Source organism: Mytilus galloprovincialis, chromosome 4 (genome assembly GCF_965363235.1).
Source record: "Mytilus galloprovincialis chromosome 4, xbMytGall1.hap1.1, whole genome shotgun sequence".
NCBI lineage: Eukaryota > Metazoa > Mollusca > Bivalvia > Mytilida > Mytilidae > Mytilus > Mytilus galloprovincialis.
In genome coordinates, this window is record NC_134841.1 from 23,107,481 (window position 1) to 23,133,032 (window position 25,552).

At 31.7% G+C, this 25,552-nt stretch overlaps 2 protein-coding genes across 2 annotated transcripts; one reads left to right on the forward strand and one right to left on the reverse strand.

Annotated features, from left to right (window-relative positions):
• Positions 1-509: 509 nt before the first annotated feature.
• Positions 510-16,955, forward strand: LOC143071654 (uncharacterized). The gene is made up of 9 exons (XM_076246118.1): positions 510-592; positions 5,545-5,610; positions 8,256-8,597; positions 9,973-10,020; positions 11,092-11,205; positions 11,531-11,558; positions 12,544-12,755; positions 16,285-16,458; positions 16,663-16,955. Exons 1-9 carry the CDS (start codon positions 562-564, stop codon positions 16,695-16,697), a joined length of 1,050 nt encoding a protein of 349 aa, XP_076102233.1. The 5' UTR covers positions 510-561; the 3' UTR covers positions 16,698-16,955.
• Positions 16,956-18,814: 1,859 nt separating this feature from the next.
• On the reverse strand, positions 18,815-24,774 carry LOC143071652 (uncharacterized). Its single transcript, XM_076246117.1, has 2 exons — positions 24,704-24,774; positions 18,815-22,418 (listed from the first exon to the last, which is right to left on the reverse strand). Exons 1-2 carry the CDS (start codon positions 24,709-24,711, stop codon positions 19,850-19,852), a joined length of 2,577 nt encoding a protein of 858 aa, XP_076102232.1. The 5' UTR covers positions 24,712-24,774; the 3' UTR covers positions 18,815-19,849.
• Positions 24,775-25,552: the final 778 nt, after the last annotated feature.

Below are 25,552 nucleotides of genomic sequence, written 5' to 3' on the forward strand. Positions count from 1 at the left end.
AACATTTAATAATTGCCACTGTATAATATTTTTCACCAATGTTGATTTATGAGATTTTACACGAAACTATTTAAAAAACCAGCAGTTTTAATCTGACAAGTCGACAAAGAAGATACATATTCGTGTAACAAACAAATGATGAGGAAATCGCATAAACTCCAAAAAGGACGGGACTACAGATTTACATGCCTTAATATTCAAGATTATCACAGCTAGCGTCACAATGTTTTTCATTCCATGGTTTCATTGCTTATTGTTATCATTGCAGCTACTACTTTCTGTTTATGAATTTTATCTTATATAAGTAACAGATATAAAAACTATTACATTCTAATTACACACTGTCAAATAGTTTAAAACCATCACCTTTGACGTAAAATATAAGTAACCTATTTTACCAAGTGTCTATACCATTTATTCATAAAATATGTGAAGTGTGTTCTTCAGATTTGTCATGCGTAAATGTGTTTAAAAACACTTCATATTAAGAGACAGTCGGAAGAAAGGTTTTTATTATTGATAGGCTTTCCGGCGGTATTACTTATCATAAAGTAAAAACAAATGAAATATAGATACAAAATTGCTGATCAGGGTAAGATTGAATTATCAATTTTTTCATATTTAATATTTTTCCATCAAAACTATCAAATTTCGTTATCAATCACCTGTGTAAACAATTTATAAAACAAAAATCACTAATTATAGATTCGAAGGCACAAACTTTTAGAAGTGTAATTTTCAAATATTATATACGGCAATAAAATCAGCAATATATATATAAAGAGGAATTTTCGAAGATTTTGAAAAATATATTTTAAAGCACTGAGTTTCATTTAATATTTGATAGGATTTGTATTTGTTATCCAACAAAACTATCCCTGTAATGAAATCCTCTTCGGTTTGAATAAACAGATGGAATCAAAGTCAACTTGATTTATATTCAAAGGAAAATTTAAAAAAATACTGAAATCCGAGGAAAATTCAAAACGGAAAGTCCCTAATCAAATGGCAAAATCAAAAGTTCAAACACATCAAACGAATAGATAACAACTGTATGGAACGCCACAGCTGTCTTATGTGGAACTCTGATATTACTTTATGTTGTTTTACTATTACTTGATGATACTTTGTCTTTAGTTAATATGGTTTTGACATTACTTGATGATATTTCGATATTACACGTTATGATTTCGTATTGACTTGATATAGTTTTGTCATTACTCAATATGGTTTTGTCATTACTCAATATGATTTTGTCATTACTCAATATGATTTTGTCATTACTCGATGTGGTTGTGTCATTAGTCAATATGGGTTTAACATTACTTGATGTGTATGTGACTTTATGTTATGTAGTTGTTTCATTACATGCTGTGGTTTTGTTATTTCGTAATGATGATTTGCCTTTTCTTTATATGGTTTTAACATTACGTAATGATGTTTCAAAGTTTGACGATTTTACACTACTTGATGTGTTTGTTTCATTATTTGATGTGGTCGTGTCATTCTTTGATGTGGTTATCCCATTACTTGATGAGGTAAAACCACGTGACCAATTAGGAAAAACCTGTTCTATTTTTAGATCGATTACCATGTTGTATGTGCCTTGAATGATTACGGCTATCCATCAAATTAGAGTTCAATTTAAAGTTCGAGTTACTGTTCGAGTTAAACTTTGAGTTAGTCTTCGATTTCGAATTCAGGCCGTTATTATAATTAAAGTTCTACTTGGCATTGAGTTTCGAGTTGGACTTCGAGTTAGAGTCACATTTAAAGGTAGATTTCTAGTTACAACTTTGAATTTGAGTCACTTTTTGAGGTAGAGTTTGTGTGAGATTTGAATTTAATTCTCATGTAGATTAGTTAAGATTTCGAGTTGAATTCGAGCTACCTAAGTTGTAATTAATTTTTGCTATCGCGGACAATGGCTTTTGCTCGGGCTTCCGAAAAGAGGGCTCTGGGGTATGCGTACAAAGATAAACAATGTAACAGTATACAAAACGCAACATAGAAATTGAAATGAAGTTAGATGTGGTGTAATTTCCAATTAGACAACTATCCACCAGAGTTTAAATGCATTGGATATAAGAAATCATGTATAGGCAACCATCGGTACAGCCTTTAACACAGCGTATAGTCAGGTACAAAAAAAACACCATGCACCATGTGAAGAAAATCAAACGAAAAAACTTACGGTATAATTTATAAATAAACAAAATCTTCAAAAATGAAACAAATATGACACACATGATACAACGACGACAATTGAACGTGTTTAACATGTATGTGACCGATAAATTTAACCTAACATCGGACTGTTACAGTAGTGTAACAGCACAACATGAGAAAAATATGTAAACTAGATAAAGTGATGCCCCCCCCCCCCCCCCGCACTCCTCTCTAAAGTAGCTGTATTATAACATAGTCAATTTAGGACTTTTTCTGACATAAAATTGTGCATGGGAGACACAATTGATGCCCCCGCAGATGCATAGTGATATTTTAAAATAACTATAACATTTAACCGCTTATAACCCAAAAATGACAAAGTTCAATTATCTCCGAAAAGAGCAAAAATTATTTAAATTTAAAACCTTGACCACATGCACGCCTTCAATATATGTACAAACAGCCAGCAGAGTGAAAACTGCCTAGGATTCAAACTATTGGAGAAGTTATCTGGAAATGTTCCTTTAATGCAAGTAAAGGAGTAAGTTCGGTAAGGGTCCTTTTTCGCCCCGATTTTAAAATTCAATGTCGCAAGATAAAAGAAGTTGACTTAAAGACATATGAGAAAGTTATATATAACTATCTCTGTCAAAGTTTTATTCTAAAGCGTTGATTTTTACATCCCAATTAGGACAAAACAAGGGATTTTGGCGAAATTTAACAAAATTGACCGAATTTCAGCCAAATTTAGGACAGGAAACATAGAGCGCAGGCGTCGACAAACTAAATATTCAAGTATGACATGTAAAATGTCATAACACACATTAATTTCAAAGATCTTTATTTGTCGACGTATACGCTCTATGTTTCCTGTCCCACTAATCAATGGAAATTTAGCCATTTTCATTGATTTTTCGTTAAAAATCAAACTGAGTACTATTTGTGACGTCATGAATGAAACGCAGGAACGTAATTTTTTCAACAAAAAGACATATTTTCTATCTAGTCAAATGTATTAGCAATAATTCATTGTGATATTGGCCGATAAATCCTAATTTAGAATTAAAGCCAAAAACAGGGGCCATATTAGGGCCTTATCGAACCTACTCCTTTTCCAAAAAAATGACAAAGTTCAACTATTTCCCAAAAGAGCAAATATTTATAAAAAAAAACCCGACCACATACACACCTTCAATATATGAACAAACAGACAGTAAAGAGAAAACTTCCTATGAATCAAACTGTACGAGGAGTTACTAGTATGCGTAATAACTATATACCCATAATAGGTCGGATGGACGGACAGGGGTAAACCATATGCCCCCAACTTTCAGTTACAGGGGCATAAAAAAAAGTTTCAATTGGCTGAGTCAACAGATCGATAGGACGGGGTAATACAAATTCATCGGGAGGGGGGGGGGGATATCGGGTGCTCAAGAAAGGTTAGAAGGAGATTTTGCTCAACGAGTGGCAACCGTCGGGTTATTTTGGAAAATACAAACCCATTGATTTGGTTTTATTTGGTAGTTTACATTGGAGGAAAAGATGACAGTATTTAGGTTACGACAACTGAAACATATCCGTCGTCACATTTGAAATAGATATTTCAAACAGGTTTTTTTTCAATTAGTGCGAGGTAGATCAGAAAATTCAATTGCTAAAAATAAAAGATTGATATTTGCAATTGTATATGTTCAAATGATCGTTCACACTAAAAAAACATCGGAGAATTGTTATTTTATAGTATTGATGCTTTGTCGCTTAGTCCGAGCCTGACACCCCTTCCTCCATTTCCCGATAATTTAGTGTGAGTTGATTTAAAGTGTCTAATTTGTTTGAAAACAATAAAGTACAAGTCTTGATTTGTGTCCTCAATATCAAGAAAAGTATCTACAGAAAAACTTTTTTTATTTTGTTTTTACCGATAAATGTATCGATAAATGTACAGCCGGTCAACATTACGCTTTTGCACTGAAATCAACAATATCAGGCGAGACACTGGGTTCCGCGGAATATTTTACAAATTTACTATAATACTGCTTCCATTTTAAAACTAAGAGAGAAAAAAAAAAAACGGCAGGACCAAGTTGTTTGGGGATATCACAACTATGTCCGAAATATTGTAATTTTTTTAGTACTTTTTTTCCTTTCATTGTCTGCCGTTCCCTTTTTTTTATACCAAATAACTCTGAACAACCACTCGAACTTAAATTTGAACTTTGACTCAATGGATAGCGATTCCCATCCAAAGCACATCAAACAAAAGAAGGACAAAAGATACAAGAGGGACAGTCAAACTCATAAATCGAAAATAAACTGACAACGCCATGGCTAAAAATGAAAAAGACAAATAGACAAACAAAAGTACACATGACACAATATAGAAAACTAAAGAATAAGCAACACAAACCCCATTTTTCCTAATTTGTCACGTGGTTTTACCTCATCAAGTAATGGGATAACCACATCAAAGAATGACACGACCACATCAAATAATGAAACAATAATCAATTAGTGTAAAATCGTCAAATTTTGAAACATCATTACGTTATGTTAAAACCATATAAAGAATAGGCAAATCATCATTACGAAATAACAAAACCACATCATGTAATGAAACAACTACATAACGTTAAGTCACGTTCACATAAAGTAATGTTAAAACCACATTGACTAATGACACAACCACAACGAGTAATGACAAAACCATATTGAGTAATGACAAAACTACATCAAGTCAATACAAAACCATATCGTGTAATATCGAAACATTATTAAGTAATGACAAGTCCATATTGAGTTATATCAAATTATCATTATGTAAAGACAAAATATCATCAAGTTATAGTAAAACAACATAAAGTTATATCAGAGCTCCACATAAGACAGCTGTGGCGTTCCATACAACTGTCATGTTCCTGACTTGGTACAGGCATTTTCTTATGTTGAAAATTTGTTGGATTAAGCCTGGTTTTAAAGGTAGCTAAACCTTTCACTTATAAGACAGTCACATCAAACTCCAATAATATAAAGTGGTCGTTTTAGTCGATTGTATGAATTGTATACTGGGCGACCGATTGGTTCCATTGAAACAATTGAACACCAAAATACAAACTAATACGAATATTATAATTAAGACGGGTGCCTCTTATCAAGAACAAAGGTAAACTTAAGATCATCTTTATTTATTGAGTTTCATGAATGTAGGAGTCGTGTATGTAATAACTCATATCCTTAATTTTCCATTTTACAAAATGTACAAAAACTTTGATTAATCAAGCGGAAAAATCCATACGCATTTGGAGCATCCAACATGCTTATGATATGTTAGTTTTCTGTATGACAATACATTTATTAACACATTATTTATTTTAGCACGTATAATGAAGAAATTTTGGATAATGTCCATTATATTTGCATTGGAGTTTCCAGATATGTCATGTAAGTAAAAATATGCAATTTGTTTTAATATTTTGATACTGGTAAATTGAATTGAAATCTGTAAAAATTCCTTTGGTTGCTGTAATACTTTAATAACGAAAATATTTGTAACCTATAAGAAAAAAAACTCACAATGCAAAACAAATAATAGCATATAAAATTTAAATGCTGTATAATCTTAACAATTATATGACTATTTGCAACTATCTTAATTTGCTAATTTTAAACCAATCTGTTAATCTATGTATGAGAAAAAAGGTTAAAAAAAATCTCGCATTATTTATATCTTATAATTTATATCGAAAGAAGTAAATATAGACTAATTTTGTCTGGGAATTCTAGAGTTTTTCCCGCATTTTCGCACAGGTTTTAATATTAATCACACTATGCATTTGCTTTTTGAATATTGTTTGTCTTTTAGTGTGTTATTATTTTTCGATGGTGTGGAAGCTCCATTCAACTGATCGTGTTTTTTTTAATAGAGAACAAACAACAGTGTATACTTTAAAAGAAAACAGTTATAATGGTTGCAACTACTCAATGAACTATGTGTGAATAAAGTTTGATAAAAATCACTTAATAATTTGATGCCTTTTAGTATATTGCTTGTCATAACTTCCTTGTATATAAAAATATAATGAAAAGATGTTGTGTTATCTGTGGTAAAAGATAAGTGGATTTACTTCCTGTGACTCTGTTCATTATGATATGTTGATGAATTAATTGCAACGTAAACATGATAATTCAATACAAAATCGTGTTGTAAAACAAATACTGTATTATACCTAAACCAATAATTGGTGTTAAGATTAGTGGCTTAACCAATTGTCATAGGCTCAAGTAGATTTTACACAAATTGGCCAATTAAACCCCTTAAAATTATTCTAAATCTGACCATTTCAAAATCTGAATGCCTATTACATATATATAAATAGTAGTCTTTGCATTTAAATCTTCTGTTACCCACAACTTCAAATGACTCAAAATATTATTAAAGTTAATCTAACTTCGAGTTCATAACTCCATTCATAATTCACAATTCTTCTTAATAATTCGCCTCTTCCGTTGTTTTTTGTATTTTTATTTAATTAACCTCTGGATTAATTTTATTTTTGTCTTCACAACCAATAGAAGACGTTTTCATTTTGTTTTTTTACTAATAATTCATATGTGGATTTGATGTAGATTACTGCTGCATCTTTCAAACTTTTGAAATTTTTCGATAACATGAAATATCGCTACAATTAATTCTTTTACATTTTAATCTTGTAGTTGACGTTTGATACATTTGGTTTGTAATGGAGAGCCTTATGTATTCATTATTATCATACACACCTTTAGCAACCTCTAATAAAGTATTGAGATATTACCGTATGTTTTTTTTTTATTCCCATCATGAAGAATATACCCTATTCACAGGGCAAATACCGCATATGCAAAATAATTATTTGTTAATATGTACATAGGCAAATAACTGTTTGGAGAAATGTGCTTAGGCAAATTAGCTGTTCGGGAATATCAACGTAGCAAAAATAACTTTTTCGAAAATCTTTTCTCATTTTAATTCAAAATAAAACTAGCCAGTTACGTCAAATAGTTTATTGACGTCTGGAAAATAGGGTTGTCGACTCAAGATTTGGCCAAACAATAACTTTATCTTTCTCTACATGTAATTCAGTATAATAATACAGTTACAGTTTTCATGAAAAGTTAATATTCAAAATTATTTAATCTCGAAAAGTTTTTTTCCCTAAATTCAACGGACCTCGATGTAAATTACGTTTCTTCGATTTTATATATATACTAGAACGCACCCGTGATATCGCGGGTCCGTGACTGAATTAAAGTATATAACTATGCGTAAGCCTTAATTAAGTATAAGTATTGTCATATGATAAAGTCATGCCGATTATAAGATGCACAGTTTTCTCTGATTTCTGTTTGAACCCGTCTACCTGGAACTTATCAATTATTGATAATATTAATTATTTGGAAAACAAAAGATCCTGGAATGGAGTAAGTTTTAATCAACAGCATTGTCCTATATTAATTATAAATAAAGTTGAATTCTTTGATTCGCTATGCCCGCTAACAAATTGAAAACTGTATCTATATGCCTTATTTTAAGTCCAGATTTTTAGTATTCGTATTGTTATCTTAAAAAGTCCTACTGATTAAAATACTACAATAGGGAACAATTTGACAATGATTGAATTTAGTAGTGTCAACCCTGTGCTGTGATTATGACCCGTGTATATAGCAAAACCCTAAATACAGCGTTTGGTGGTGCGCCTGTCAGAAGCGGAACGTACAGATAAGGTAATAGGTAACAGATGAAAATACTTCTGGTATCGGTATCGGATTCGACCCGGAACTTGTTAATTATTGGCTATTTTAATTATGTGGAAACCAAAAGGGTCTGGAGTGGTGTAATTTTTAATCTACACCACTGTCCTATATTAGCTATATATAAAGTTGAATTCTTTGATTTGTCGTTTTTTCTCCATGACGGCTGACAAATTGGACCTCGTTATTTTACTATTATAGAATGTATATTGCAGACGCACATGTTGTTTAAAAACATTATGAGAAGATATTGTCTTGTTCAATTTGACTGTTTATTAAGATATAATTATATTTTTCAGCTTCGAATTGTTGCCAGTTAAAACAATCTGAAAGATGCAGCTTTTTACAAGATATCAATTGCAATTTGACTTTTACATTTTGTTCATCACAGATTGTTTACAATTTAAATATTGTATGGTTCCATGAAGGTGTTATGATTCACCCAAATGAGGGCTTTACGACTACTCCTTCAACATTCGTTGTTCCTGTAACGTCCGAATGTATACAAAATGTTAATTCGGTATTGGTGTTCCCGGTATCATTTCTGCCAAGTGATTACGGGAACTATACTGCAAAGGTTAGAGGAACATCAGGGGAAGTAACCCAATGCTCAACAACTGTATGTCAAGGCTGCAGAATTCGTAAGTCAGTGATATTTCATGTTTTAGTTACAAAAAGCACATCGATAGTAAAGAGGGAGAACCAATTCATACTTAATATACTTCACACTCAGAGCATTCTCAAAGGGGGACCAAAGATACCAAAGGGACAGTCAAACTCATAGACGTTCAATTTTTCAGTTTTAATTAATTTCTTAATTGCAGAATTAATATCAAACATAATATAGATAGATTGAATAGGGTGGAATCAATTGAAGAAATACTAATAACACTATTCTCAAGATAATACATGTAAAGATAAAAGACGGAGAATGGTTCTCAAAACAATACACAGAACACAAACTAAATGAGCCCAAAAAAAAGGTGAACACAAGCGTTCTAGTAATCCAGCTGTTCTCGCAACACTTTTGAAATCGTCTTTCTACTCTCAATGAAATATAAAAGAACATGCATGACATGTTTTCCAAGTTATCACAGATCTCTTAAGGTGGTACCTTACAATACAGGGAGATAACTCTGTAAAATCAGCTAAACGTTTTAATTACGTTGTGTTGTTAAGGGAATACTAAGCTTCTAAATGATCAAAATTAGTGTTTGTCAACCTGCTATATAACCAGTGTACTTTTTCTGATAAAATAGTTGGTTCAGATGTTTTGAAATTTTTATATTTTTGTCAAAGGGTCAAAGTAAATACTTTGTCAAAATTTTATGAAAATTAAACGAGCAAAATTTATCTAAATATTTTATTACCACCTTAAACTAGGGATTGACATTAACCAATTTTTGTCGTCAGTTAAGCAAAATTTGATATGCGTGTACTGAAGTGAACAGATATGCATCATGTAATAATATAAAAAAAGGAAATTCAAACAGATATAACACAGGCAGACAGATAATGATGAACATTGACGATTAAGGTTGAGAGAATGAAGGCACAACTTTAAATAATCGAATAAAGAACATTTTTCAGTAAGGTCGGGTTTTTAAGGTTTTTTTTCACAAATGTGTTGTCGATTAATAAAATTATAATATCGGTTTACTACTTTTGCCTTATTTTATGGATCTCCAAATTATTTCAACGTTCGTATTTCGACCACTGGCATTGGTTCTTCTTGTGGACTTATAGTCTATAGAAGAATGGTCTGACCAGTCCCAAAACTTAGTATTTGCACGACTCAGTATGACGATAAATTGTCAGTGAATGAATTATGTTATTTTACTTTATAAGGTTGTAACATTTTCAGACAAAGTTGATTTGGCTGTTTTGTTTGAGGCCTTTGGATTTGGTTATAAAAACCGTTATATAAAAATGTTCTCTTGAAACAGATATCTATACAAATGAAATTTCCATAATTTAATACATTTTAGATTAATAATGGATTTAAACTGTTTTCAGGACATCATTTCTGCCAGAAGAATGACATTTCAATTCCTAAGTACCCAGGTATGTTTACAACTTTGCTTGACACTTATTACAGGTACATAAATATACGTAAATATAAAAATTTAATCCTGGTATCTATGATGAGTTTATTTTCAACCACTGGGTCGATGCCACTGCTGGTGGAGATCTATTTCCCCCAGGGTATCACAAGCCCAGTAGTCAGCACTTCCGTGTTGACTATCGATATCATTGATATGTTTATAAATATAAATTAACTGTTAACAAAACTTTGAATATTTGAAGTACTAAGGCTTTTCTACCTCAGGAATAGATTACCTTAGCTTTATTTGGCCAAACTTTTAGGAATTTTTGGTCCTCAATGCTCTTTAACTTCATACTTTATTTGGCCTTTTAAACATTTTTTGATTCGAGCGTCACTGATGAGTCTTTAGTAGACGAAACGCGCGTCTGGCGTTAATATAAAATTTTAATCCTGGTATCTATGATGAGTTATTCTATATACATTTCTAAATTTTCTTTTTCAGTTCATTCTGAAAGATTCATACATCTTTCATTCTCTTCAGTAATTAAATGAGAAATTTGTCAATAATTTTGATAAAAATCTAATCTATACAGTATTTTGCATTGTTAATTGGTACAGCCAACGATATTCTTTTCATTCATTCTCGGGTTCTTTTTACTTCAGAATACTAAATTATTAAAAGCACATTTTACTCTTAATATCACATTCAACAAGTCCAACATACAAGTCAAAAGAAACACGGATTCCAAATGATAAAACATATATTCATAGCATTGGAAATTACTTATGATTGTGTCTGGCGTAAACACAAAATTTCAATCCTGGTATCTATGATGAGTTTTTATAATACAATATCCCGGTTCTTCTATTTATATTTACTCATAAGTCTGATGAATACTAACGAATTGCATAGCTTTGTGCTTAGTTGTTCATGATTAAAATAGAAGAACCACAAAGACGTGTTTCAGAAATATTTTGTCCCCTTATTATTATTATCTATTGTGTTTACATATTACAAGATGAAATTTCATTGCAAAATATTATGTTTACCTGTTTATAATATGTGAATATTTTAAATATACTTACAGGAAAAAACGACAGCTGGGACAACTTCTATATATTTATAACTGCTGGTGTCGCTGCGTTCATTATTGTATCAATTATTGCGTTAACTGCAGTTATTGTACATTGCAAGAGAAGAGGTAACGTCTTCAATTTTGTTCTAGTTATTATAAGACGGTTGATATTTAAGAAAATGTTGTATTGATGTTTTAAAAACACAAAAAAAAAAGAATTATATTTTAAAAATACTATAAGACGTCAAAGAGGGACACAAGGCAACTACGAAGTTACAATTGTTATGTTTCTAAAATCTTTCTGATAAAAAGTGATGATGATTCCGCATATAATTCATTTAATGAGCATTGATAAAAATATGTGCTTTTGAATAGCGCGTGTAAAGTGCCTTTTTTTATTGAAACTATTAAATTGCCATTTTTGATTTTGAAGTGGTTTGTATTTTTTAAGGACGACGAAAAAGAAGCAGAGCGGTGAGGTATGATATATTATCAAGAATGTATAGCTATGACCATTGTTGTATGTTGTATGGTTCTGAATATAAAGGAATAAATTGTCATTCGAAGTCAACTAATCAATAAATAAAGCAATCAATCTATGAACATATCAAATTGTATTATGTGTAATTCGATCCCGAACACTTATGTTCGTATTGCTTGTAGAGCGTACGTTATTTTACAAATAAAACATGTCCAACAATGTTACTCCCCTTAAGACATATAATTAGGTATGCGAAGATGTGGTATGAATGCCAATAAGACAACTCTCCATCCAAGTCACAATTTGTAAAAGTAAACCATTATAGGTTGAAGTACGGTATTCCACATAGAGACATGGCTCACACAGAACAACAAGCTATAAAGGGCCCAAAATAACTAGTGTATAACAGCCGACGGTCTAATCTAAATAAAAAACAATATCATTGTTAGTGAAATTAATATAAAGGGAAATATATCCTCCCTTTTTGTTTAATTATGTTGGGATAGAGGATAATGGAAATGTACACAGTGAAAAATGTGGAAATTGAGAACAAAAGAGCATTCATAATAATACATCGCCGGTGAAAAGTTATTCTAAACATTTATCTTACATTTTAAAGAATTTATTTGAAGAACTGTGCTATGAGAAATGTACATAACATGTTTGTATACGATGTAATATTTCAGTATTTACCAAGATAATTGCACGAGAAGCTTGTGACACTAAAATCTAAACAAATGTTAATATTTGCTGCTTATGCATAAAATTTGTTTAGAAAATAATCGTTGACATAAAGAAGTTAAATATCTTTCATCTCAGTAGTTTTCGAACTGTTCCATAAATTCTTTATCTTTGGATGTGTCCCCTTCACTCCTGTAGTCTAGATACAAACATATACAAATAATAGGCATGTAGCGAGAAGTTTACCTTTACAACTTGTCTTATCAACCATACAAAAAAACTCTTCTACAATTTCATTTTAGGCAGAATCAGTTTGAGTCAGAAACAAATATATCAACAGATGACCTTTCACATCACACTTATGTCTCCGTTGACTTGAGTGTCCCAAGCTACTACATGGGATTACAGAACATAAATCCAAGCAACCGTTCTAATATTCATCACACATACCAGAACAGAGCTACATTTGATGATTTATCGATTCGCAATGGGCTTTCCACAGACGACCTTCACTGTAAGTTGTTTTGAATCAACATCGTCATTATAAATATTAAAACTGTAAAGTTTCAGTCACATCACAATGGTTCTCAAAAGTCCGGGATTTACTCACAGCCCCCAGAACTCCAAAGTTATTTATGTTTCTGAGTATGCAACCAAACGAAAAAAAGATCAACCAGTTAGTTTGTATACCAAACTTTGTCTAATTGTAAAGCACATTGTATGTACATGTTAAAAACTGCATAATCACGCAACAAACGTTACCAAAAGGAGAAGATGTTCATAAGAACACAAAGCAAACTTATAATATTGTGAAAAAACAAAACAATTTTTGTCAGCTTTTTTATTAAAAATTTTGATCGTATTCAAACTGAATAAAGACATGCAAAGTTTAGAACGTACGGACGTCGAGCTAGGTCTGTATGGACCAAATGAACGTGCGTCCAACGGACCCAGTGAGTTTGTACTTGATCTTCCAATTGACACCCTATCACAGCAAGTTATAGAACTTATCTATTAAGCACAAAGTATGGCAAGTCAATTGGTTGTACGTTCATCTCGTTTTAACAACATTGCCACTCCGTTCAATTACAGTATGGGATGGCCGCCTGAAAATTTTGAGCAGGCTTAAAGTTCTAGAGCACTATCTTTTATCAAACCCGTACATCAAGTTCTTGAATAGAGCATAAAGAGTTGATTCTGTTTTGTATATACGACCTTTTGTGTTTCTTTGGTTCTTGTGGCGTGACTCTGGACTTTAATAGATCCTGTCAGTGTGTTATTGTTCTATAATATGTCATTTTGTTATGTTTCTATTATAAATTAGAAAATACGTTGAACCACAAACGTCAAAATTATTTAATCACGTAGTGGAATGAACCAGTTGTGGATTCTTATAAATTCTATAGAACTTTTGGACTATTTCAAATCTCGGTCTATTTCTGAAATTTATTCTTACATACTTTTGATTTTTTTTAACCCTAAATGCAAACATTGCCCATGTAAAATTATAAAATTGTTTGTATAAACATTTAACGACAAAAATATGTGACGTATAGAATTTTCTGACGTCAGACACGCGAAGCAATTGCTCCTTTTAAAATTGTAACACGATGATGACTGTTGTACCCATATTTTGACTATATTATTTATTATGTCGTTTAGTTCACACATCACTGTAAATATAACGGAATTTTGATGAGAATGTCATACAAAGTGAGAGGTTTAGCGCTATAAAACCAGGTTTAATCCACAATTTTCTACATTTGAAAATGCCTGTACCAGGTCAGGAATATGACAGTTGTTGTCCATTCGTTTTTGATGTATTTTGTCATTTGAATTTTGCCATGATTAGGGACTTTCCGATTTTATTTTCCTCTAAGTTCATATAAAAAAGAAGATGTGGTATGATTGCCAATGAGACAACTCTCCATAAGAGGCCAAAATGACCAGAAATTAACAACTATAGATCACCATATGGCCTTCAACAATGAACAAAGCCCATACCGCATAGTCAGCTATAAAAGGCCCAGAAATGATAAATGTAAAAAGAATCAAACGAATAAACTAACCACCTAATTTATGTACAAAAATGAACGAAAAACAAAAATGTTGCACATCAACAAATGACAACCACTGAATTACATGCTCCTGAATTTGGACAGACACATACATACAGAATGTTGCGGGATTAAACATGTTAGCGGGATCCCAACCCTCCCCCTAACCTGGGACTGTGGCATAACACTACAACATAAGAACGAACTATAAAAATCAGTTAAAAAAGGCATCAGATGGACAAAAACCCAATAGGACGTGGCCGGGTACTTGTACATTCCGACAACAAAAAGACATTCGGAACAGATCTGAGAGTACTCGCAGTTATTTGACAGCTAGTTCAAAGCCACAAACGACTAATAAAAAAAATCATGCATCTAAGACTAAACTCAGTATTTTTGTTATTTTATTTCTTTCTATGATGTAGCAGTATTCTGTGATGATGGTGTTCGTTGAAATGAATCAAAAGTTTCCTACCAAAAGGCTTGATTTCTGTGTATTGTGGTCTGTAGTGGAGAGTTGTCTCATCGACAATCACACCACAACTCCTTTCCATAAACAATCCGTACTTTTCTGATTGGGTTCCATTAATATATTCCCCAGAACTAGAGATTTAAGAAACAACAAACACGGCTTCCTCCGCCTCATTTTTAGACTTATATCTCGAATTTGACTTACACAGTCATCTCAGTACCAGAATCTATGACAAACGAGACGATTTTAATTTTGAAATTATAAATTTCCACCACCTTAGTAGCAATATACCAACTTCACCTGCATATGGGATATATATTTCCCAACTTATTCGATATTCGAGAGCTTGCAGCTCTTCTCAGATTTTATAAAACGTCATCAGTGTCTGAGTAGAAAGTTGATGAACCAGGGGTATGTCAAAGAACGTCTCGTCCTTTTTCTAAAAAAGTTCATCGGAAGGTACCAAGACCTTGTTGATGAATATTCCGTATCAACTTCTCAAATAATACACGATGGTCTTGATGTATAGATTCTGCGTACTGATGTTGTTTATCATCTTAACAATGTTTTTTTTTTATTGTTCTTTCATTTGTCTTTGTTCTATTATTAATATTACTTTTACTGTTGAATAGTTTTATGTGATATCCGTTTGACGTGGCTCGGTACTTATACATCTCGTCAATGTGTTTGAATTGGCTTTCATTTTTTGGTGGTTTGTTTTGTATATGCGACTTTTTGTATCTCTTTTGTTCTTATAACGTGACTCTGTACTTTAAAAGATTCCGTCAGTATGATATTGTTCTATTATATATGTCATTATGATATATTTCTACTATGAATTACTATATACGTTGAACCACAAACGTCAAAATCATTCAATCGCGTAGTGGAATTAACTATTTTTGGATTCTTATAAATTCTATATATAACTTTTGGACCAGTTTAAATCTCGGTCTATTTCTAAAATTTATTCTTACACACTTTTGATTTTTTAACCCTGTATGCTAACATTGCCTATCTAAATTTTAAAATTGTTTGTATGCACATTGAACGACAAATTTTTGTGACGTATACATTTTTCTGACGTCAGACACTCAAATCAATCAATATGTTCGTAGATAGTAGATATTTTTGTGTTCTGTTTAATTGTTCCTTTTAAAATTGTTATACGATGATAACTGATGTACCATATTTTGACTATTTTATTTATTGTGTCTGTTTATTTAACGCATCAATGTAAATATAACGGAATGTGATGAGACTGTCATTAAAGTGAGAGGGTTAGCGCTATAGAACCAGGTTTAATCCACCATTTTCTACATTTGAAAATGCCTGTACCAAGTCAGGAATATGACAGTTCTTGTCCATTCGTTTTTGATGCGATTGTTATTTGATTTTGCCATGTGATTATGGACTTGCCGAATTGATTTTCCTCTAAGTTTAATATTTTTGTGATTTTACTTCTTGATATTTACAGTCTCGCTTGAATTTCAATTATCGCATTTTTCTTTTAGATGAAAGACCTTTTGTACCACCTCATGTTTCCACAATCTCTAGACAAGAGACTACTAATCATTATGATAGCGTTACAGAAGATAATATCCTAGGACGCATTGCACGTTTTGATGGAAGGCATTCAGTATCTACTACAGAACAAACCCAACCACAAAGTACCCTCGATGTAAAAGGTAAGAAGCTTTATTCTTGATTGTTTTTTCTTCAGATCTCAAATAGTTATTAAAAGAAAATATGACAATCACAAATAATACTTTAAAAGATTATATATGTGTGTGTTGTACTGTTCATCAAACATATAAAGGAGTTACCAAGCTTTGAATAATAAGAAATATCTAGATGATTTTTATTTACAATATTTCATTTCTTAATTGCAGTAAACGACTATCAAAATATAAGAAGATTGTCTTGACAAAAGGTCATACAGTAACTGTGCATACGTTTTACGTGACGGTGTCCATGCGTTATTGGTGATGCTGTATATACGTTATTAGCGGTGGTGTACATGAGTTAATGGTGATGGTGTACATACATTATAAACGATGGTGTACATGCGTTATTGGTGATAATGTGCATATTTTATTTTTGATAGTGTACATGCTTTATTTGTGATGTTGTACATACGTTATAAGTGATGGTGTACATGCGTTATGTGTGATGGTGTACACACATTGTAAGTGATGGTGTACATTCTTTAATAGTGAAACTGTATAAGCACCTAAATACGTTAAATCGGTTGGAAACACATGTTATAAGTAATAGCATACATACGTTATAAGAGATGAAAACTTACGTTTCAAGTGATGTTATACATACGTTACATGGTATTGTATACATATGTTATAAATGATGTTAAAATTGATGGTATAAATATCTTATAAAAGATGGTTTATATACGCTTTAAATAATGATGTACATACGGCAACAGATTCAGTACAAATGCGTTATAATTGAAGGTTTATATACGTTATGATGGATGGTGAATACATGTAAAAATAAATGGAGGGCATACGTTATGATGGATGATGTTTAAGCGTTATAATAGTTTGTGTAAATACATTTGTATAACTTATTTGTTCATTTTGAATTTTTACTTTAAAGATTATTCAGAAATGCAGGCTAATAATTCATTTAACGAATGTTAAACTGCTTGTTTTACCTTATTGAAAAGCATTCCTATTCGGACTTTTTAAATTCAAAAACCTTATCAGCATCTCATTTTTAAATCATACCTACTTTGTTAACATCTTCAAAAATGACAAGATATGTTTAACTACGGCACTGGCACCTTAGCATGTCTGAGAAATAAGAATACGATATTAAGCAAAAATTGAACTGTACGGAAAGCAAAGAATGTCATATACTAAATAGTAAATGTAAAAACTAAAAAGCATGCATTCAATTATGACATAAAACCTTATCCGTTAGCAAGTATTTGGCGAGAAAATAGTACCTATGATTGTGAAATCCTTTGTAAAACAGGGTACTTTGTTGATGTTTCATATTGTTATACCAGGCATTACATTTTGATCCGAAAAAAAGAAGCGAAAGAAGGGCCAATTCAAACTCAAATGTCGAAATAAACAGACAACATCATGGAAAAATTCAAAACGGAAATGACAAAGTTTACAGCTCTAACAGGTTTATTCCTTGATTGCCAACATCATTTGATCTACCGACAATTTACCTGTAAATTTATGTTGGCGTTCGAGGAATAGGTGTACAAAGTTACAAAGTGCATGCTTATCAAAACAATCCTACTTATTAAACAGATACTGTAGCTAAATTACATGTAGCTAAATCTATCTACTTTTAAATATTACACCACAGAAAATGTTTATGTTTGTCAAGTTGTTGAAAATCATTTTTTGGTGTTACTGTTTGAACCAATATAAAACTTTGAAAAGTGTTGCATCACAAAGTCAAAATGTGCATATTGTCAGGAATGCCATTTTGCACAAATTCTACATAAGACTCTTTGAACTTTGATGTTTCTTTTCAATCTTTCTATAGTTGTGTGATCTGTAATAGCGTCACTGATGAGTTTTTTTTAGACGAAACGCGCGTCTAGCGTATTTACAAAATTTGGTCCTGGTATCTATGATGAGTTTATTTATCCTCCCATATTAATTGATGTAATTCCATGAAACTTTGTATCTCGTGTTAGATTACTATGTTTTATTTTGTTCAGTTGGTCAGGTTATAATATAACATTTTTTTTTTTATTGTAAGTTCTTATTTTAACTAATAAATTGATTGAAATGATGTTGAATTAAATAAATCTCTAGTGTCCCTTTTTTATTTGAATATTTAACTAAAACTTCTTTAAAATTTCTAATATGTCATGTATTAATTCATAATTATTTAAACCCCAAAACCTACAATTTTTTCTACTGAAAAAGTGATAAAATGTTGCAATTTATAAAATTAACCAATTATTTTTTTAACAGTTAAATACATTTAAATAGTTATAAAAAAACCTATTGATATATAAACAGCTATTGAAATATTTGTGTTGGCGTTCAAAGAATAGGTAATATATAAAATGTTGACATTCAAGGAAGACACCCTCTAACACACCAAACGAAAAAAAAATCAGTCATATTCCTGACCTTGGACAGGTATTTTTGTATGTAGACAGAAAATGGTGGATTAAACCTGGTTTTATAGCTAGCGAAACCTCTCACTCGTGTGACATTATAATTCATTATTTGTGACTGGAAAATTGATGTTAAAATTTTGCAAAAAAGTAGGCAACTATTGATCTTCTAATAAAAGAAAAAGATGAAGGCGATAATCACAATAAGTCGAAGAAAATAAAGATAACAATTGCAAAACACTACAAGTAAATCTAAAGATTGAGCAACATTTGCCACAAAAGAATCTGGAAAAGGAAATCATATCTTGCTCCAATACAAGCTCCCATCAAGAGAAAACGTTTAAATAAATTGATCCATGACTATTACACGATTGAGCTTCAGGTTCAACTTTCTAAGAAAATTACAGTGTACTTTACTCTTTAACCATATAAGACTGCATACAACAACAAATAAGAATTCAGTGCACACGAAACACATGATGTAGATGTAGTTGAGATTTGCACCGTTGCAAAGAGAATAGATTTTGAATATTTAGGTATTCAGATTCGCAAAGCAAGAACAGATTTTTCAAAAGTATGAACAATGCTAAACGGAAAACAGAATCTACACCAATATAATCTTATCGAGTTTCTTGCTACGTTTTATTACTTTCTGAATTTTGTACGAATTGGAATTTGGCACTTTGCAAATATAGATTTATATTAATACGTACAGACCTATATGGAAACTGACCTAATAAGTTCCCCCTTCATGATCACAGTATAATATCTTTAATAATGACAATTTTCTACTGACATTGTTCTTTTAATGGTGATCCCAACATCATACACTTCTTACAGAACATATTACGATGAATAACTGATCAAAGAATGTCAAATTATGAACTCAGACCTGATCCTGAAATACTTGTAGCAAGAGATTACTCCATGTGACAGTTAAAGATGAACATAATATATTTCGTAATTCAGGATTCAAGTACAAATTCAGCACATTTGTTCCAAAACACATTTATATCTTTGTCATTTTTATTTGCCGGATATTTTAGGTACGTATAAGTGTTTATGATATCTAACACATCAACTGGAATAGATGCATATGGAATTGTCTCAATCATCACAGTTAATATCAGTTTACGTTTTGAATGCAGTGATTCCATCCGGGCTATATTTAATTCATACATACACCATTCACTCTTGAGAAAACTATCAGATACAAATAAAATAGTTCGCCTACTATTTCGTATTCCTTTTGAAATATTCAGAGCTATCGATTCTCCCGGTTGAAAATCTCTTTCATGAATGCAGGCATGTACGCCACGTTTAGTTTCTAGCTCATTCAGAGTCCCAGATCTAGCTATTTCATAATCTTCAGATGCATACGAAATGAATACATCGTATTCAAATATTTGTTCGTAACCGTAGGACGTTGGTTTGTACGGAATCTTAATTTTATTTTTGTAGTACCAATACCGTATTTGCCATCGGAATTTGTACATAAGTATTCCACTTACCATTACAAGAAAAAAAGCAATAATGACACTAATAAAAATGATCAAAGTTGATTTATGTGAACATTCGTTGTTTAGACTACTATATATGTGAGATATTTCTTTCAGGGTGGAAATACTCCCATTACTGTAAGAACATAGATACTCGTTACGCTTCACTAATTTAACTTTTGTCTTTATCATCCATTTCAGTATCTGTAGTGTGTCACACGTGCACAACAAAACGTTTCCTGATAGAATTACTTCCACATTGTGTTGTCCAGCAATTGCAGTTAAATCCCTCATATTGTCTTCTGAAAGTTTTGATATTCTATTATTTGAGAGATCAATGTATTCTAGGTTTAAATTATACTCCAGGGATGCATCGAAGCTTTGCAATTGATTGTTGGACATATTTATTCTTTGCAAGTTTCTCATGGACCTCACGGAGTTGAAACAATTTATTTGATTATCTGCAATATTAAGTACTTCTAGTGATACAAGATTGCTCAATCTATCACTGAGGACACAACCGATACTTCCAAGCATATTAGATGACAGATCCAGTGTTTTTAATTTACTGAGATTAGACAATGAATATTCTTCTATTTCTGAAAGTTTACATTTTGACATATTAAAAAATATCATACTAGGACGACATGAAGAAAAGAAGGAAGGAATTTTGCTGTTGACTTTGAAGTTAGATGATAAATCCATGTATGTTAGGTTCGGATAGAAATCATTGGATTCTCCAAAATCCAACGGCTCTTTGGAATTTGTCAAAACAAACCATTCTAAATCATACACATTTTTGGTTTCAACGGTAGGTTGTGTAGGAAACTGTGTTTGTTTCCATTCCTTGTGCAGGGACTTAAACGAGCATCTGTTCTGGTTGCTTGCATTTAGGGTCTTGATTTGCTTATTGAAAAAAAGAACACTGTAATTTATATCGTAACTCGAAAAACAGTTATCCTGTAAATCAAGATGTTGCAAAGATTTTGGAAAGTTGTCACATTCTTCTGCGGAATTAAACGATAAACTGTTTCCAATTATTGACACAGTTTGCAGAGAATTTAGTGCACTAAGGTTATGTAATCCTAGACTACAATGGAACTTCAGTCTTAAATCATTTGAGATCCCCTTTAAAAGCAGTGTTTTTAATTTGTACAAATCAGAAATTGAAACCGACACATTGTATATTAGATCAATGGCGTATCCATATGGTGTGTTCGGACCATATATCGCAAGATGTTGTAAATGTTTCTGTGTGGTAATAAAATTATCAGTAAGTTTACTTGTTAAAAAAATATTATCTATTTTTATCATTTCCAGAAAAGGCATATAATAAAATTGCCGATTTGTAAATGTACCATAAAAGCACACAAAACCGTTTATAAGGTGTAGTGATTTGGTTTGATATATAACCTTTTTAAATGTTTCATTCGTTTGCCATTTTAACAATGCTGTGTCTATCTCTAAGATTTCAGCAAATCCGATAGCATCAATGTTTTCAAACGGTTGACTTTTGTACCTGAAAGAACACGGGACAGGGCTGAATTTTCTATTCTTTGGTATTTCAAAAGTTAACGAGAATTCTTTCAAATTATATAATCCTGCTAGTAACGAATCTAGTACAAGCGTTGTTTGCTTGTATAAAAGGGAATTTCTGATTATAAGTTTTGAGAGGTTAAACAATCCGGTAAATAAGTTGACGGTAACATATTCCAATGGATTATCCGATAAATTTATTTCTCGTAAATCGGACATTCCCTGAAACGGATTCCGAAACAAAATCATACGTAATAGATTATTTGTCAAATCTACAGACGTAGCCAATTTTGGTAATGGCGGAATAGATGTCAAATTTCTGTTTGAACAGTCCACATATACAGCTGTCGTCACCCTACGTTCATCACACCTTTGTTTGAGTTTGTCGTTATTCATTATCAGTGGAGCTGTCATACTATAGCTGATGTAAATGTTAGTTTGAAAAAGTATTACTGATGTAAGGATATGCAAGTCCATCGTCCAAACGAAAATTAATAATCTGAAATAGAAATTTGACTGAATGAATTTATTTACATCCAGATTCCTGTGAAGATGTAGGATATATTTCTTATGAAATTAAATATAAATTAATCCTAAACAGTTGGAACGGATCAAAATATCAAACACGCAATTGTGCTATATATACACGTAAATACGTTTATTAACTCGAGACAGTTAAATTTTCAAATTCAAAACACGCGGCTGGCTTAACATATCTTTAATTGTAACTGCCGAGAGTGGATAGACACTTGATTTTACTGTCGCAGATATCTGCGTCGCTAGGTAAGCTAAACACATACAAATCTACGTTTTATAAAGCCAAGCTTAAAATACATTTCTGTTATCTTTAATTTAAACGCTGCAATATCATCGTGTGATACATTGTACTAGATAAGCAAATCACATTCACGCAGATTTTCGTATACTTTTTGGACACACTCCGTGCAGTCGAGAATTATCTATTCATGCAAGAAATATATAACAGGCTACAAGCATAGGAGAGCATTGTATCCGAGTCATTTCTCAAAATATATGAAAAAAAAATAACAATAAAGGTAGGTTCGGGACAAACATATAACGACAAAAGAGCTGAATTAGACCCGAATTGGGAACTTTCTATGGCTATGTATAATCCTTCTAGATTACCTCCAGAACAATCTTGATTTTTTTTACAATTTCGTCTATGCTGAATTATCTATAAATCTTATTTTGACTGACCACTTTTAGGTATTAACCTCAACATTTCCGGGGCAATAACTTCAAAGTAATCGGGTTGTTAATTATTCTGACTATTTCATAGGAGATACAATTTGGTCTGACTATTTTTATCCCGTCGCTGTTGCTCCTTTATGAAGTTTTAGATATAAGCCAACACTTTTACATATGGTATTTTAGGGATAATACCTCTGAACGAAGTTGTAGTTAAGTATCAAATGTACCAAGATTATAACTGTATACGCCAGAGGCGCGGCTTATCTACATAAGACTAATCAATGGAGCTCAGACCAAAATAGTTATACAGCCAAACTAGTACAAAGTTGCAGATTTTGAGGATCCAAAATTCCAAAAAGTTGTGTAAAATACGGTTAAGGTAATCTATGCCTTGGATAAGAAAATCCTTAGTTTGTCGAAAAAATCATAATTTTGTAAACAGAAAAGTTATGAAAATGGCGATATAATTGATATTCGTGTCAACACCGAAATCTTAACTACTTGGCTGGTGATACCCTCGGGGACGAAACGTCCACCGACATCGTCATCGACCCAGTGGTGTAAATAAGTACCAAAGATACCAGGAGTATGATTTTATACGCCAGACGCTACATAAAACTCATCAGTGACGCTCAGATCACAAATATATATAAAGCCAAACGAGTATATAAAAAAAAAATGAAGAGCGTTGATAACCCAAAATTCCAAAAAGTTGTGCAAAATACGGCTAAGGTAATCTAGGTCTGGGATAAGAAAATCCTTAGTTTTTAGTTTGTCGAAAAATTCATAGCTTTGTAAACAAGGAATTTTTAAAATTGACCATATAATTTATATTCATGTCAACACCTTAGAAATGTTCTTGTCTGACTTTTAACTTAGGGTCAACTGTAAGCAGCTATGTCCATATTTACGGATACGGATACACATGGCATAGTTTTAATGTATTGTTACGAGCATTCTAACAAAAGAGAAATTGGTTAACTAGTGACCTTCAGAGCAATTACTCCGAGATATGAAAATTCCGTAGGAGAAAGCTAATCTTCTGATCATCTATCCCAACGCATGGTTTTTTGTCTATTAGCTTTATAGTGAAATATCAGAAAAAAGAGACCTGTTCTAATTTTAGCATCTTGGTCACGTTCTTCGATGCGGTTCATATTTCAAACTATATTCCATGACATTTTGGCAACACTCGGTCTCTTAATTGGTTTCAGCGCAGATATGAAAAATGGTTCTGAAAAGACGGACAGATGGCGTAATCCAATAGCTTTAATAAATACCTGGTTGTAGTTTCATTTTACTTCTGTCATAGTCATTTGCTTAATATATTGCTTTCCATAACATGCTTGCATTTTGTGAAGATCAAATAAATCTGAGAATGTGTTTCGCTGCCATAGGTTTGAATGATCATATTTACCTTCTACCAGATGCGATTAAGAATTCTACCCATCTTAAATTGTGATGATATAAATATGTAATATATGCTGCAAATAGTGTTTGATAATCATGAAAATCATAAAACTGAATGTTACGCGTACATGAATAATAAATATCTGCTGAATATTATCTTACCGTTTCATATCTGTAATGGTTCCGTCTCATATAATTGAAGATACTTAATGACAGGAAGATATGATTTCCGCATAACCTCTTGAAAAATTGAGATGTGATAGTATATATGTAAACACGTGTATCATGATAGTGTTGTTGTTATATTTTTAATGACTTCCCCCTTGTTTGATGATTGAAATTAAGTTACTTCCCCAAGTGTAAAACTGGTATTAAATACATATGTTTTTATTTGTAAACAATGGTACAAGATATATACATGATATATATATATATGGATTAAACAATTTTCCGTGCGAGTTATACAACCTTATTTGTTCACTGATTAACTGTTGTTAAATTTACTAACAAAGCAGGGGAAAATATTTCATGTATGTTTAGGGCGACAAACAAATTAACAATCAATTAAGAGAAGGTAGATCAGGATGAAGAATGGGCAATTTTAAATGACATTCGTAAATAAGAGTAAATCAAAATATACATAAATCAAGTCTTGTAAAAGTTCACCTACGGACTCCATCATATAGTTATTGCAAGTAACAACTTTACCTATGCCTGTAACAAGTCAGGAATATGACAATTGAAATCTATTCGTTTGACGTGTTTTACCTTTTATTTTGCCATTGATTACGGACTTTCTGTTTTGAATTTTTCTCGGAGTTTTTTTTTGTTATTTTATTTTTTTTAGAGTATTCAGTTTAAAATTAGAAAAATATAATAAATGAATGAAAGTACAGTTATTTTTATAAACTTTTACACAAGCAAAATCTGTTATTTTGTATACATTTAATCGCTGTAACTCTGTAAATCAGTTAATGAGAATAAAGATCTATCTATTTACCGACAAATAAA

Excerpts from the sequence above, each read along its gene's own strand:
- LOC143071654 (XM_076246118.1), top strand. The coding sequence starts at position 562 with ATGAAATATAGATACAAAATTGCTGATCAGG. Across the intron at positions 8,598-9,972 it reads ATGTCAAGGCTGCAGAATTC|GACATCATTTCTGCCAGAAG; the intron begins GTAAGTCAGTGA and ends AACTGTTTTCAG. Across the intron at positions 10,021-11,091 it reads TTCAATTCCTAAGTACCCAG|GAAAAAACGACAGCTGGGAC; the intron begins GTATGTTTACAA and ends ATATACTTACAG.